Source organism: Diprion similis, chromosome 13 (assembly GCF_021155765.1).
Source record: "Diprion similis isolate iyDipSimi1 chromosome 13, iyDipSimi1.1, whole genome shotgun sequence".
NCBI lineage: Eukaryota > Metazoa > Arthropoda > Insecta > Hymenoptera > Diprionidae > Diprion > Diprion similis.
Genome location: NC_060117.1, coordinates 490980 through 504911, shown reverse-complemented (window position 1 = coordinate 504911; position 13932 = coordinate 490980). Strand labels below are relative to the sequence as shown.

Genomic DNA, 13932 nt, shown 5'->3' with positions numbered 1-13932 from the left:
AATATTTCTACTTTTAAGGATAAAAATTAGAAAGTCTTTGAATGCGATTCAAGACTTTAATCTCATGTGTTCTAAAGTGTTATTAACGCAGTCGAGGGCATCCGTTCATTGCCTCATAATAATTTTTGACGATTTAAACACTGACAGTTGTGAAGTAGTGTTTTATTAATATAATAATAAAGTAAACAAATTAATTGGGTTAACTGATTATAAAGGATTACCTCGTAGCGGGGTACAAATGTTAATACGCGCTCGCTGCAATTGCCAAAAAGTATTATGCATTCCATAGATATGTTGTGTATATGCATGTCGCAACATAGAGAGGGAAAGTATTTAACTGCACATTATTACCACGCAGGGCCGAGCCTTATACATGATTCGCATGAATTTTTTACAAATACCTCCCCTCCGCAACCACCGTCATCTAAAAATGCATTTTCAGATAGTACAACCTGATTGCAAATCGTACCGTGGAATTATGCGCTTCTTTCAGTTTACTCATAGAAAAGGTGTTCGACATTAGTCGGTCATTGTGTCAAGGATCCAGTCCATGTAGTAAGGGACGCTCGTGTAGACCCCGGGGAATCCTTCGATTCCGCAACGCTTTGGTCCAAAACTAACGATTCCGTACTGAATATATCTCGGTTGGCCGTTGATATATGATCCCGGAAATTGCATGGGACCCCCGCTGTCTCCTGAGCAGGAGTCCATTCCGTTCGAACCACCAGCACATAGTTGCCTGTACGATATATCAATCGTGTAGTTCTTGTAAAACTTGGCGCACGTGGAATGGGGCACCACCGGCAGCTTCACCTTTAGCAGATTTTCACTTCTGGTACCCGACTCGGTCGCACCCCATCCAGTAACGATTACCTGGTGGAAATAATTTGTATTAATCATTTACCTGTAGCATCGTGCAGAGAGAATATTACTCCAGAACGCGTATGGTTACCTATTTTATAATATATAGAGGACCGCTTACCTTTGGTCGCTGGACCCTCGCGGCCTCCCCAATCGGTAAACAAATCGGCCGGACGCTGGCCGGTTGGAAATTAGCATCCCCGTTAATTCTGATGAGCGCTATATCGTGAGCTTGTACCTGTTTCCCAACGTATCCAGGATGGGGGTAAGACCTTTCGACCAAAAAGTCCTGATACTTGTCGGCGCAGGCGATTGCGACCCCTTCCTCCATGTCACAGTCACGCTCTGTGCTGAGGTCGTGTTCACCTATTCGGACGCCCACCAACCGGAGCCGGGGACTCAGACCGGTAACGCAATGGGCGGCAGTCAAGATGTATCGTTTGGAAATCACGGAACCTCCACACCTGAACTCGGGATCTCTTTTCCCGACGTCGTATCCGATCAATGCCATCCACGGAAATTCAAAGACCGTAGTTTTGTTGCCCCCGAAGATTTTCGGCTCGGTAATCGGTCCGCAACGTACGTTGTCGAGCAATCGCAGATTCGGATGATTCGTGACGTCCGGTGGCGGTGGAATTTCGTTACTAACATCTGGTACGTCTGGGACGTTCGTCGTCGTCGTCGGTTCAGGCTATTCGTTGTAAAATTACAAGCATTAAACATACGAGTACAATTGTTGTAGACGTTGGAGCGACGCGACCGTTTTTGCGGGTTTGTGAATACAGGCATGTAGTATATACCTATATAATATCGTGCATACCTGCGTGTTCCGTGGGCAGCAAACCTTCGGCAGATTTCCCTCGAATCCACACTGGGATTTGTTTAGAATACTCAAGGTTGAGCTTGGCAATGGTCGGCGTTGATTCAACAGCTCCCGAAGCTGATCGCAATGGTTGATGTTGACGCAGTCGCCTGTGGTACCCGAGACGGTCTGGCATGGTTCTTCTGAGGGAAAAAACCTTTCTGAAACGTCAAATAAAAAGCCGTTGCCCTGCCAAGAGAAATAGCAGATGGATAGGGCAGCGTTGTCCATCAATGCGCGATCTGTTATCATATGATTATTTGTTAACAAATTGTGTGGGTAGTTAGTACGCTAGAACCCAATCAAATCAACACCTCTGCCCATGCATCGTGTTTGTCTGACTCTGCGGAAGCTGGGTGATCGCAGAGATGGACAAGCAAGTATTTCGACATATAGTTATGTACCTGCTGTGAGGTAATTTACGAATTTGAAAAAAATGAACCAACCGGAAAATAATTTGCATTCGACTCATTGTTTTGTGAATATTAAGAACTACGGGGTGAAAATCTAGTTTTCTCCGTCGCCATTTCAAGTAACAAACTCCGAAAAATATCTCTACAAATTTCGGCAACTCCATGATTATGAATATACATTCCAAGGAAACGGGTTTTGTTGGTAAACGCCATTATCGTACATACCGTTAATAATATCTAAAAATGTTATTTGTACAGGTAAAATTATTTCGTTAGTGCCATCACCATTTATAGTGCATTGATCATATAAATGTTGCGTTTGTGCGTTACGAATATGTGTTATAAAAATGACCATGCCTTAAATCATACAATGTTATGACCGAAATCAACTCGTAATTTATTACATGATTCATCTTGGAAATTCGATAAAAATACGTAAAAAATCACGTAATGAATCACAAACACGCGAATCATCAGATATACTACATTTGAGATATTATCATACTTCAGATCTAGTAGTATATTCGATGATTCGTACTTCTGTAATTTATTACGTGATTTTTTATACATTTTTCTCCGACTTACAAGATAAATCGTGTATCAAGTTATACCGTTGTTTTCCCTCATAAAATCTTATGTTTTATCACACGAACATTTTCAGCAGTGTTATACGTTAGCTCGCTGTGAAGTATATATATAGAATTGGAATATTTTCAAGTGATAGGACGCTCTTAAGTACCGCGCCTGTTATTGGAAAGTAATTACTTGTAGCTATCACATGTGAAGACAGCCATTCTCACGTGTCCGAAATTTATTGAGGTAACGTTAATTGCCGTTAGCCAACGCCTGCAGCTTTCGTTTTTCAAAACATACTCACGTCCATTGGATCCCGAAATCGCAAGGAATATAAGTCCCAAGTAGAACAGCATCATCCGCAGTTGGCCGATGTGTCGCAAAAAGAATACCCGGTAAATCCCGATCGAGGCTAAACAACCAACTAGCCGCGATGTTTTAATTTGATAATGAGTGTGATATGATTGAGTGTCGAGTACGCGGCTCGTCGTAGAAGAGAAATATCAACGCTGCACCGGCGGCTTTTGTCTTTCACGAACGGCAAGACCTGGGACACATTTCGATGAGGACAGTGGGACTCTCAACAGCAGACTGTCGGCTAAATTCGAGAACTTGGCTCGAGATGGGGTATTCCAGGTTTCGATGGATGGGGATGGAGCGGTTGACCTCAACTACAGCGCGTCTGTATCGTCATCGGTGATACGACCAACAAAGACAGACTAAGGACAAGTTTCCTCGACTCGATGACTGTCCGTACGATTCTGCATATGATTATAATACGTATATAATTGTGGTTACCATGCCCATACATACGCAGCTATGATCCCACTACACGTATCCTCTCGTAATTAACCTTGGGTGACCGTCGCGCTATATACCCCACCAAACGAGATTCTCATCGCAGTATCGGCTACTCCGACGCCTGGCATTATAATTTCTCGATTTCGTAAATCTATCATGCCGTAGTTTGGCGCATTTCGCATGTTTATCCAGGACTCATCGGAAGGTGGCGAGAATTACGTACCATGCTTGTAACTCATATTGCGTTGCGAATTTATTCCGCGTTACTTTTCACCACATTCCACGCAGACTTGCACGGACTATAATTACACATTTACGTACTCTCTGTGGAATGATTTTCCTTATAAAACAGATAACGAAATGTCGACGATGAAACCGCATGCAGTATTCGAATCTTTATACAATCGTATTCAAGGCCAGCTGCGGGTTGCAATTTTGTTTTCGAACTTGCCGTATAAATAACTTGAATTTTCGTACTAGGAAACTAAAGAGTATTATTCTCTGACACTTACAGCTCGATCGTGGCGGTGCGTAAAGGTCAACAGGTTATCGGTGGGATTTTAACAATATCGGATTACGTCATATTATCCGCAGCTACCGTTGCGCATTAAAATTTCAAGATTAACGCAGATTTCTTATGCGAAAGAAGCCACTATAGATTAATAGTACACGGTCAATCACGACGAGACGCGATCAACATCAGGAGCATATTTTTCAATATACGAAAGTAGTCGGCATCAAGTTTTTCGGATCTTATATAGGTAAACACAAGTCGCATAGAATTATATTATCACATTGACTTAGGTCGCATTGTTGGAACTAATCGCTTCAGGTTCTGGAAATTCTCCCGAGTCACAGGTTACGATTGTGAAAATAAGCTTGCTTTTGGGAGCGGATATGTTATACATTTATTTTTTATCAACAAGCTGTCCGTATTCCTCAAATATTCCGGCTTACATATTGAAAAAGTATGTCTACCGCCGACGGTATAAAAGTGTAGAATATACGTTTTCAAAGTCATGACCATCAGTTACCGACTTTTGTTGATAACTCGAAAGATTCGAAACTTGTATGGCACTTTTTCGAATTTGTCAAACCCGTTTGTGTAAATATTCACTGCTTCTGAGCAGATGTCGAGTAAGAGTCTGTAACCACTTTCATAAAATATCCTTAAACAGGTCTATATATCAGTATGGACCGTTGTTATTGTAGCACGAAGTCACATTACGAACTTTTTTATTTGTTAACCTGTTTTATTCAATATTCAGCTGTGTCTCCGTCCTCAAAAAAGTTTATAAATATAGACGGACAAGTATTGTAAAGCTTCGGGGAAATCTGTGAGTTTCTGCGCGAATTCGCATAATTAACGTCTAAAAATTATTTTCGACTTACGACTTACGACTAAATGAATTTTTACAGCAAGGTGAGCTCGATTTTTAGCAAAAGAATGAATACGTCGAATTTTGGAAAGTAATTTCATTAAAGATATAATTATATGTAGAAGAAACATTTTCCGCTGAAGCAAGATCGTCGTAACTCCTCGAAAAAAAAGTTATAAGAATAACTTGACCATTTTATCAGATCAGCCTGGTGCTATATTTGAAATGCATAAATTTAAGGAAAAGGAAGTAGCGGGAGATTTTATCGACCGACTAGCTGCAGCGGGAGGAGGTGTTTTGTCGTTATTGTAAAAGGTCGAAGGTTGGCCAACGACATACATTCGACCAATCGTATACCGACCGCTGGGCACAGCGATAAAACAAGAAGATCCAACCATGCGTGTAAGCGATTGAAATGCAGAATCGATTTTTATTAAACATCGTGACGAGACTAGGGATTATGCGTTGTAGGCAGGCATTACACTTATGTACAAAATTTTCTATAATTTTTGCGTCGATCTCTCTCTACGGCACAATCGCGTAATCATAAGACCACAGCCTTGCAGATTTGAGCGAACAATTTAAGGCCTATCAAGAGATGAGCAGCTCTCGTTCGACATCATATCCCAGATCTTTGACTTTTCGCCGCGCCTACGCGTGGCGTTACATCGACGAATCGTTACCTCGTAACTCTATGTATATATGTATATATGTATATATGTATATATGTATATATGTATATATGTATATGTATATAATATCTGTAGTACAAAAGTAATATAATACTACGGTCAAGGGGTAAGAGAAAGTAAAGAAGATGGGAAGACAGAATTAAATCACCGAAAACGAACCAATTACGCCCTAATCTTAGAAAGTATCCAGGGTACGAAGCTGTCAACTCTGGTGTATATGCCCGGCCAGTTTTCCATGCCGCAAGGCGACGGACCCAAGGAGACTATACCGACGGCCGTCCAATAGACATTGTCGCCGCTCGTCTTCACGGACATCAAGGGTCCCCCGGAATCGCCCCGGCAAGAATCGCGTCCTCGCTGACCTCCGGCGCAAACTTGAGTATCTCCGATGCGGATCGACGCCGCCTGATAGGTGTTGGCGCAACTGGTCGTATCGGCGAGAGGAATTTTGAGCTTCAGCTTGATGTTAGACTCGGATCTGGTCTCAGTCTTTCCCCAACCTGCGATGTAGAAGAACCTCTCGGTCATCGAGGCGCTTGAGGGCAGACATATCGGGCGTATGTAGTTCGTGAATGTGACGTCGCGCGAGAGCCTGAGGAGAGCGATGTCGTTGGTCTGGTCCCGGGACTGTGGCCTATAATCTTCGTGTACGATCTTTTGCTCTATGCCGACCGTCACAACGGGGTCGATGCAGAGTTTCTGCGTCTCGGAGGCCTGGATGCAGTCAATATCTGTGCTCGTGTCGTACTCGCCAAGCCGGACTCCTTCGAGTTTCCAGCTAGGTGGGAGGTCCTTACCCTTGATGCAGTGGGCCGCGGTCATCACGTAACGCTTGCTTATCAAGACTCCCCCGCAGGCGTGTGTTCTTCCGGTAGCTGAAATTTTTCACGTTTTACAAATTTGGGGAATGAGAAAACGGAGAGTGAGCAGGTTGGCAGTCGCAAATAGGGGGAGAGAGAGAAAGAGAGAGAGAGAGAGAGAGAGAAAGGAGCGTCAACAGCCCCGAACAGTGTAATCTTTACGGCTTACGTTTAGTGTACTCCAGAAGAGCCATCCATGGGAACTCGTATATGTCCGCCTTCTCGCCTCCGACGAGTCTCTGGGTCAGATCCTGTCCGCAAGAGCTTGGAAGAAGCGGATTCGACGAGAGATTCCAGGTGGCAGTATTCGACGATGGCGTTGACGTGCTCTTCCCATCCTGTCCGGAAGTTATCTGATCGCCGCCGGGCCGAGTCGACGTGACTACTTCACCGGCGACGGGACAGCATACCATGGGGTTCCGGCCTTGGAACCCGCACTGCGACCTCCGGAGATAGTCGAAGGTCGTCGGGGCTTGCGGGCGTACCTGAAGCAGTTGCACCAGCTCTGGGCACTGGCTTATCTCAATGCAATTACCGGCCGCATTCCGAGGGGTCTGGCAGTTGGACTGTTGACGACTGTAAGATGATTCTGAGAATGAATTAGAGAAGATAAGTACGTCAGTTGTCACGGGAAACGGAAACCTTTGCTCATCCATGAGAGCATCTACAAACGGAGCTCTTCACACTTCTATAATAATTCTTGAAACTCGGACCGCGGGAATTACCGATTAGCGACGGGAGCAACGCTTTAACGACTTGGTGTACTGCGGGATTTATCAACATTTTATTTGCTCTTTGGAATATAATTGGATTCGCTAAGAAAAGATAAGCTGTCACATCTCACATATACTGCATGTATTATAGTTAGGTATGTAATATGTGTGGAAAACCCGCTCTACGCAATTCGGACCGGGGTTTCCCCGCTACGCGTGTGCAGGCGCAACTCTCAATTCAGTTTTGAATAAATATTAGTCCGCTTGCTGGTTAGTCGTAAGATTCTGCGACGCGTTCGTTTCATTATGATTGCGAAACCTGCTTTGAGGCATTATTATCACTATTATTATTCTTCACTATTATCCGTATACAAGGTTGTCTTCCGCAGCGGCGAGGCTGACCACTGCTGCGGAGGCACATACGGTAGAATATAACGAAAAAGGTTTGCGTATTCTGACCCTTACGTGTCTACCCTTCTTTGTTTTCATCAAAGCATGCACAGACATACCTTCGGCCGCGGCTGCATAAGTCCAATTGTGATATCGGCCTATACTAATAAGTACGGCTTTATTATCCAGGAACAACAAAGCATAAGCAATAGTTCAAATATTACGGGCACAGTGACAATAATAGATGTTTCGAATCCGGTCAGTTAATGGTATGCCAACGTGTTTACGGTATTTCCTGATATATGTATAGCATCGAATGTCTCGGGGGCGAATTTATGAATTACGATTGTGAAATTTTTTCGCAAAAACTTGGGGTAAATACGGTACTTACGTGAGTAAACAGGAGCAAATAATTGCAGTAGAATCGGTAGGAGTACCGGCAGTACGCAATTTCTACGGCCGACACGGTTCATTGTTGCTGCAGGCAAAGTGAATAATTGAGTAAACAAACAAACAAAGTTGTCCAACACAACGAAATACGCGACGAATGTGTTACGGCAGACGTATTTCGTTAGACGCCGATGCGATGCCTCGGACTACAAGGCGTCAACTACCAACCATCGGTTGGCCGACTGGTCAGTACCATGGTCAACTGCTATTTATCCCCCTACTTCTCCTCAACGTCCATTGTAGAGGATTCATGCGAGTAGGTAATTATCAAGGAATTCTTATCTTAATGTATTGCATTGCCTTACCGAAATACGAGGAATACATCGCCACATCCTGCGCCCGCGACTCCCTTTATCAAGTCCAAGAACTTGACTCGTGTTCCTTCTTCGACGACGTCAACGCGATCTTTCTACATCGTTCGTGTTGCAGAAGCTTTGTGCCTAGGTTGATCTACGCCAAGGAATCCCGCCACTCCCAAACCATATAACGTGGATTTCATGTCTCGGATATTAATAATAGTATATATTAAACTAGCTATTCCGTAAGAGGAAAGAAACCCAGCTTGGATTGTTCTTTTCCGTATAGCAGCAGGCAGAAATTTATCCATATGGAAATTCGTTGATCGCCACACTTTATTATAAATTTTGAATTCTCTATAATAAGCAAGGTGTGGATCGGAACGCGACGTGCGTATTGGTTTGAGTACGGATTCTGTGCAGGTATACGAATAGAGCCAGTTTCTTGTGCTATTTGCCCGTAGGCACAAAATAGGTATAGCATCAAGTTATACACAAATAGAGATTCCAATAATCGGAATTACCCATCGGCCCCGTCGGCAAGTACGATTGGTCGACGCTGCTACGCGTCGCTGCGTGAAAAAAAGCAGCGAAACGTTCAAGATCGGAATAAGAAAGTTGTCACATTACCGACGTGATGCGAAGGCAATTCAGAAACATATTTCCTACATCGGTCATTCTCAAATTTAAAACGTGCCGTGGACACGAACGAACGTGCATACGTAAAAAAAACACCATGATATGCGCTAACAAGAAAGAACCGGATTTGTTTCTCTGTATAACGCTGTATACGCTACTGCCGTATATCGATGCGTATACTGTGCTAATTAGGTGTATACTATAGATTGCAACTGAACTTTAGGCTAGTGGGTTCAATGCTGTAACCGGACTGGCGATAAAGTATGTGGTCGAAGTTCTAACCGATCCAGCTTGGCTGGAAACTTGATTTCTCACTATAATATTGAGGACTATAGTATTAAGTAATGATAAATCGTTTGATAGTCCTTGTCGAAATTTCACTCAACACGCCTCCCGTAAGTTCTCTTAGAGCTATCAATATTAACCAGTGAGTCACCTTAAACATTTTATATTTTACCGACGGTCTGTTATTGTTTATCGAAACCTAAATTGAATCTAATTAGACAAAACAACGCAGGCTGTAAGCCATATTACTCTGCACACTCATCGAGGCAATCTGTTTAGTTTATTACAATTATTTATATATAATATTTTCCCAAGAAATTACCACAAATTGTAAATTGTATAACGCGTTTGCCTAAGAATCATTATCAGCTGCAGTGGGATTGTTAATCGTCATTAATGTTATTATTATATGGCTACTTTTATCATCAATTGCGCGGTAATCAAGGGAAGACATTGTCCAATATCCAGGGCAAGTATTCGGAAATTTTGCTATACACGGCGGGTGTTCTCGACTCCCCGCAATGTTTAGCACCGAACGAGACGACCCCGACCAAGTAATACTTTGGCGGCCCGTCGACGGCCTCGACCTTCATGAGAGGACCACCGCTGTCACCCCCACACGAGTCCTGTCCGATTATACCACCGACGCATATCTGCTGTTTCCCGATGTCGGCGTATCTCCTGAACGCTGTTCTGCACCTCTCCGAATCGACGATAGGAAGCCTTAGCGACTGAAGTAGAGGGCTTGGCTTTGGATCATCTGCAGTGGAATTGGATATAAAATAGTTTATTCCCGCTACTAGTCCGGAGTATGCTTCAACGCAAGACTCACATATGTCGTAGATTCCCCAACCCGCAACTTCTGCCGTTTCCCCGATCAAGTTCCTCAGCAGCAGGTGGTCTCTGGCCATACATATCGGCCCCACGAGCTCTGCGTGAATTGTAAAACTTTGCTGCTAGGTATAATGTGTAGCCTTCGACGCTAGTGTTACGTCGAATGAAATGATTTCGAATGTATGTGCCGTGTATGTGCGTCGTCATACGCAGCAACGCGTTCAATTATTATTGGAATATCGCGATTATCACTTAATTCGACGAATTAATCGGATTCTTGGTAGCGGTCCGGTTCATAACCGCGTCAACTGAACTCTAACAATAGGTTACATACAGGGGTGGTATACAGCCCTCGACTCACCGCTATAATTAGCTGGCTTGTTCAGCCGGATGATGGCGATATCATTTTTGAACGGTGGATTATTATAATCTTTGTGAACGACTATCTGTTCTGGCTCAAAATCCTGCACCGGTTCACCACAGAAATTATTTTCACAGTCCGGATCTGTCGCCGTATTGTGCTCTCCAAGACGGATACCGGCCACTTTCAATCTGGAATTCCATTTTACCAATAAAATTACAGTAAATGCCTATTATCCTTCCATTATTGATGATTGTGAAATCAAATTCTTACGACACCGTTCCGGGTTAGAACAGAGACTGTTTATTGTCTGGATAATTGTCTTACTTGACCGGTAGATCAGCAACGCAATGAGCAGCCGTGACAATGTACAATTTGTTGATCAACGATCCGCCACACTTGTAGGTCAGCTCGTTCTTTTCACTGCTATGGTTAGTGGGAGCTTCGTTGTAACCTATCCGCGCTATCCACGGATAAGCTCCGAGGGATGCATTTTTTCCACCTATTATTCGATCGGCGTTGCTGTTACCGCATCTTTCATGCTCGAGTAGCATCCAGCGAGGATGCTCGGTGATGTCTGCGTGAGACAAGAACGAGAAAATTCTGTATAGGCGGAAGGATTTTTTGACAAAGAAAAACTGAACAAAATTTCCTCTCTCACCCGTTGCAACGAAGGAGCCGACATTCCATAGGATGAAAATGATCGAAACCCATAAAAAGGGCTGCATTCTGTCTGGAACGATAATTAGTTATGCAAGCAGATTCGTTGTTAGCGGAAGATGAGCCAGAACTATATAGAAATTTAATCGAAAGATGAGTAATTGGAAGAAGTACATATACAGCTGCGTGATTTACGGTGCCATATGGCTGCGTAATTTATTCCTGAAAATATTTCGTGAATTTTCTGGGCTTCTTACCGTGATGGGAAACAGACTTCGATGATACGGCGCCCGAACGTTCTTTCATTGGTAAAAAAAATAACCTATACACGAATCGTTATAACGAGATACAGGTTCAATTGGTTAAACAATTCGATTATACAGCGATCGACGGGCCTGATCTGGCATCAGCGCTGGGCGCTTATCTAAGCGACCGGTAAAGCAATACGCGACTGCGAACCTCGATACATTTCAGCGATAATTCGCTTGTTTTGCTTCGGCGAACCGTAAGACATCGGTTAATGCTATACTCCTGCTGCACCTGGGGGCATTTTTAATATTACCTTGTACTACATGGGTGTAAAGCGAGTTGCTCGCGGTCAGTTGCTACCGGGAATTTCGAATAATGTACGTATCATTAGAAATTATTGAATAAAATTCTATTTATTGATTGTTCAGTACACGTACTGACACGTACTGACAAAATAGAGAAGTTAAATATTTCATTCAAGCAACATTCAACGGGTGGTTATTCGTTCGTTGATTTGTTCAAATTTAAATTAAGCTGATTTGTGTTTACAAATTTCTACTAAGTTACAGTTTGCTTGTCCCGTACTTCACTCGAAACTGCGAGACTATCGTCATGAGCTTCGTTTACCAAAGATTGGGTCGAGCGATTGATACGATTTTCATCGGAAACTGGAATGTGACCTTCCGACGCTTCGCCAGGGTCCTGAGGTTTTTTAGAGTTTGTAGTATCGTCTACCTTTGCGTCGTTGGATTTAACTTGGCTCGCATTTTGCGAGCCGTGTGTCTCCGGGAATGAGATAGAGCCAGATTTTACTCTCACATCCGAAGCAGAATCCAAGTCAGAGTTGTCGTCGGAAGAGCTTCCAAGTTCATCGGAGTCGATATCCGAGTCCAAAGCCAATTTCTTTCTGCCGCCTTGGCCGTTGCTTGGATTTTTCCTCTTTACCCCGGAACTTCCAGCCATGGCCATTTTGAATCCCTCTTCAACCGCATCGCCCACTTTCTCCGTCAAAGTCGAGCGTTCGTTCTCATAGTTTTTATCCTTGAACTCATGTTTGGGCTGAGCGCAGAGCCTCTCAAGTTTTCTCTTCTTTCTCTCGGCAGCCTCCTCTTCTCTAGTCGCTTGCTTGTCAATCCAAGACTTCAATCTCTTCTCCTCGTTGATATCTCTCAAGCGGCGTCCGCTGAGATCGCGACACGCTTCCCGATTGGTAGTCTTCTCAATTTGAGCGCCGATGGCTCGCAGCATAGATCCAAAACCCCCCTTCCCCCCAGGAAGGCGCGGAACGATTGCAGCTACTCCATCTTCGCAAAGGTCGGTGCCTCGGACGAGACGACCGTTGTGCAAGATGTAAAAATCATCCACTCCTAACCCCTACGATCAGATCGGACAGTATTGACCATAAAAACCGAATTTCAAGATTGTATTTACCCAGATGTGATAGGCGTAATAAATAATTGGCACGTGAATGCACTTTGAGGTTATAAATATTTTTCACTTCATCTCACCGTCAACTGAGCGACTCTCTGTCCAATCTCCTCAGCTGTAACACCTTCCTCGATGCTGCAGATAGTCTTCCGTGAAATTCCAACAGTGATCTGTACCTCCGACATATTCATCTATCGTCACCGAACGGTTTTTGTTTATCTCGACGCACAGCCAAATAGCTCCCGAACGTCAAAGTTGCGTCAACGGTCGAACCGTGGATTGTGTGAAGGAGGGGGGATTGGGTAAAATATAGGTATAGTTATAGGTATAGGTATAGGTATAGGTATATTATCTTAGGTTGGGTAGCGAAGCTGGCGACGTCTATCGTCAAATCATATCGTCCTTGTTGTATTCGTGTTGTGCGCTAAGTTTGAAATTTCTGACTGGTCGGATGGATTGTTGATTGCTTTTCAAAGGAAATTTTTTTACCGTCGGCTGATTTATCAAACCAATTGTGGTACGGCTTGTTTTGCGAAGGTATTCCTCGCCTTCGGTGAGGGTAAAACCAGACGGAAATGTTTCTGCATTATTAGAAGCGATGAATTTCTTACTAACACCAAAGAATTTCTATTTCGAACAAATGCAGGTAAAAACTAAAAGGACTCGCAACATAAGGTTTCATGTTTTTCAGGGTCACAATCATAGAAACAGGCATTTCTCGCTATAATAAAATTTAGTTGATAATAAAATGCTTGCGGACTGTTTGTACAGTAGATCGCGTAAATAGGCTATAATTGACAAAAAAAAAAAAAATTATCGGAATCAAGTAAAATAACACGACTTGCTTAATTTGATTAGGTGTAGCTTCAACGTCGAATGTAATATTTTGTTGAAGATGCTTATTGGTTGGTTTAAACGAATTCTTATTGTTTACTTAGAATTATTCCGCTAACTGACAAACGATATGTGGCCTTACAGTTAGCAGCTGAAATCAAGGTGAGATTCGTGTTATTTCACCGAATCGATTGCGACCGTTTGTTCCGAGTAACTCGACTCTCACAATCAGTTGCTGCAGGTATGTGCCAATGTGGAGCAGCACGCTGGTAAAAGCTTTGAAAAATATTGCGAATCTTGAATCACAACGGGGACAGTCACAGTCAACAATCGAATAAAAAGTCTCAAAATA

General features: G+C 43.3%; 2 protein-coding genes across 2 annotated transcripts; both read right to left on the bottom strand.

Annotated features, from left to right (window-relative positions):
* Nucleotides 1-147: 147 nt before the first annotated feature.
* LOC124414191 lies at nucleotides 148-11390 on the bottom strand. Its single transcript, XM_046895164.1, has 13 exons — nucleotides 11327-11390; nucleotides 11071-11142; nucleotides 10737-10986; nucleotides 10492-10600; nucleotides 6611-6779; nucleotides 5746-6456; nucleotides 5160-5340; nucleotides 4608-4679; nucleotides 3828-3956; nucleotides 3005-3192; nucleotides 1682-1884; nucleotides 983-1552; nucleotides 148-873 (listed from the first exon to the last, which is right to left on the bottom strand). Exons 1-13 carry the CDS (start codon nucleotides 11373-11375, stop codon nucleotides 520-522), a joined length of 3057 nt encoding a protein of 1018 aa, XP_046751120.1. The 5' UTR covers nucleotides 11376-11390; the 3' UTR covers nucleotides 148-519.
* A 149-nt stretch (nucleotides 11391-11539) lies between these two features.
* On the bottom strand, nucleotides 11540-12937 carry LOC124414190 (replication stress response regulator SDE2). Its single transcript, XM_046895163.1, has 4 exons — nucleotides 12827-12937; nucleotides 11886-12692; nucleotides 11756-11764; nucleotides 11540-11674 (listed from the first exon to the last, which is right to left on the bottom strand). Exons 1-4 carry the CDS (start codon nucleotides 12935-12937, stop codon nucleotides 11540-11542), a joined length of 1062 nt encoding a protein of 353 aa, XP_046751119.1.
* Nucleotides 12938-13932: the final 995 nt, after the last annotated feature.

Excerpts from the sequence above, each read along its gene's own strand:
- LOC124414191 (XM_046895164.1), bottom strand. The coding sequence starts at position 11,375 with ATGAAAGAACGTTCGGGCGCCGTATCATCGAAGTCTGTTTCCCATCAC. Across the intron at positions 6,457-6,610 it reads TCTTCTGGAGTACACTAAAC|CTACCGGAAGAACACACGCC; the intron begins GTAAGCCGTAAA and ends GAAAAATTTCAG. Across the intron at positions 5,341-5,745 it reads ACTTTCTAAGATTAGGGCGT|TCTCGTCACGATGTTTAATA; the intron begins AATTGGTTCGTT and ends CATAATCCCTAG.
- LOC124414190 (XM_046895163.1), bottom strand. The coding sequence starts at position 12,937 with ATGAATATGTCGGAGGTACAGATCACTGTTGGAATTTCACGGAAGACT. Across the intron at positions 12,693-12,826 it reads AGAGAGTCGCTCAGTTGACG|GGGTTAGGAGTGGATGATTT; the intron begins GTGAGATGAAGT and ends ATCTGATCGTAG.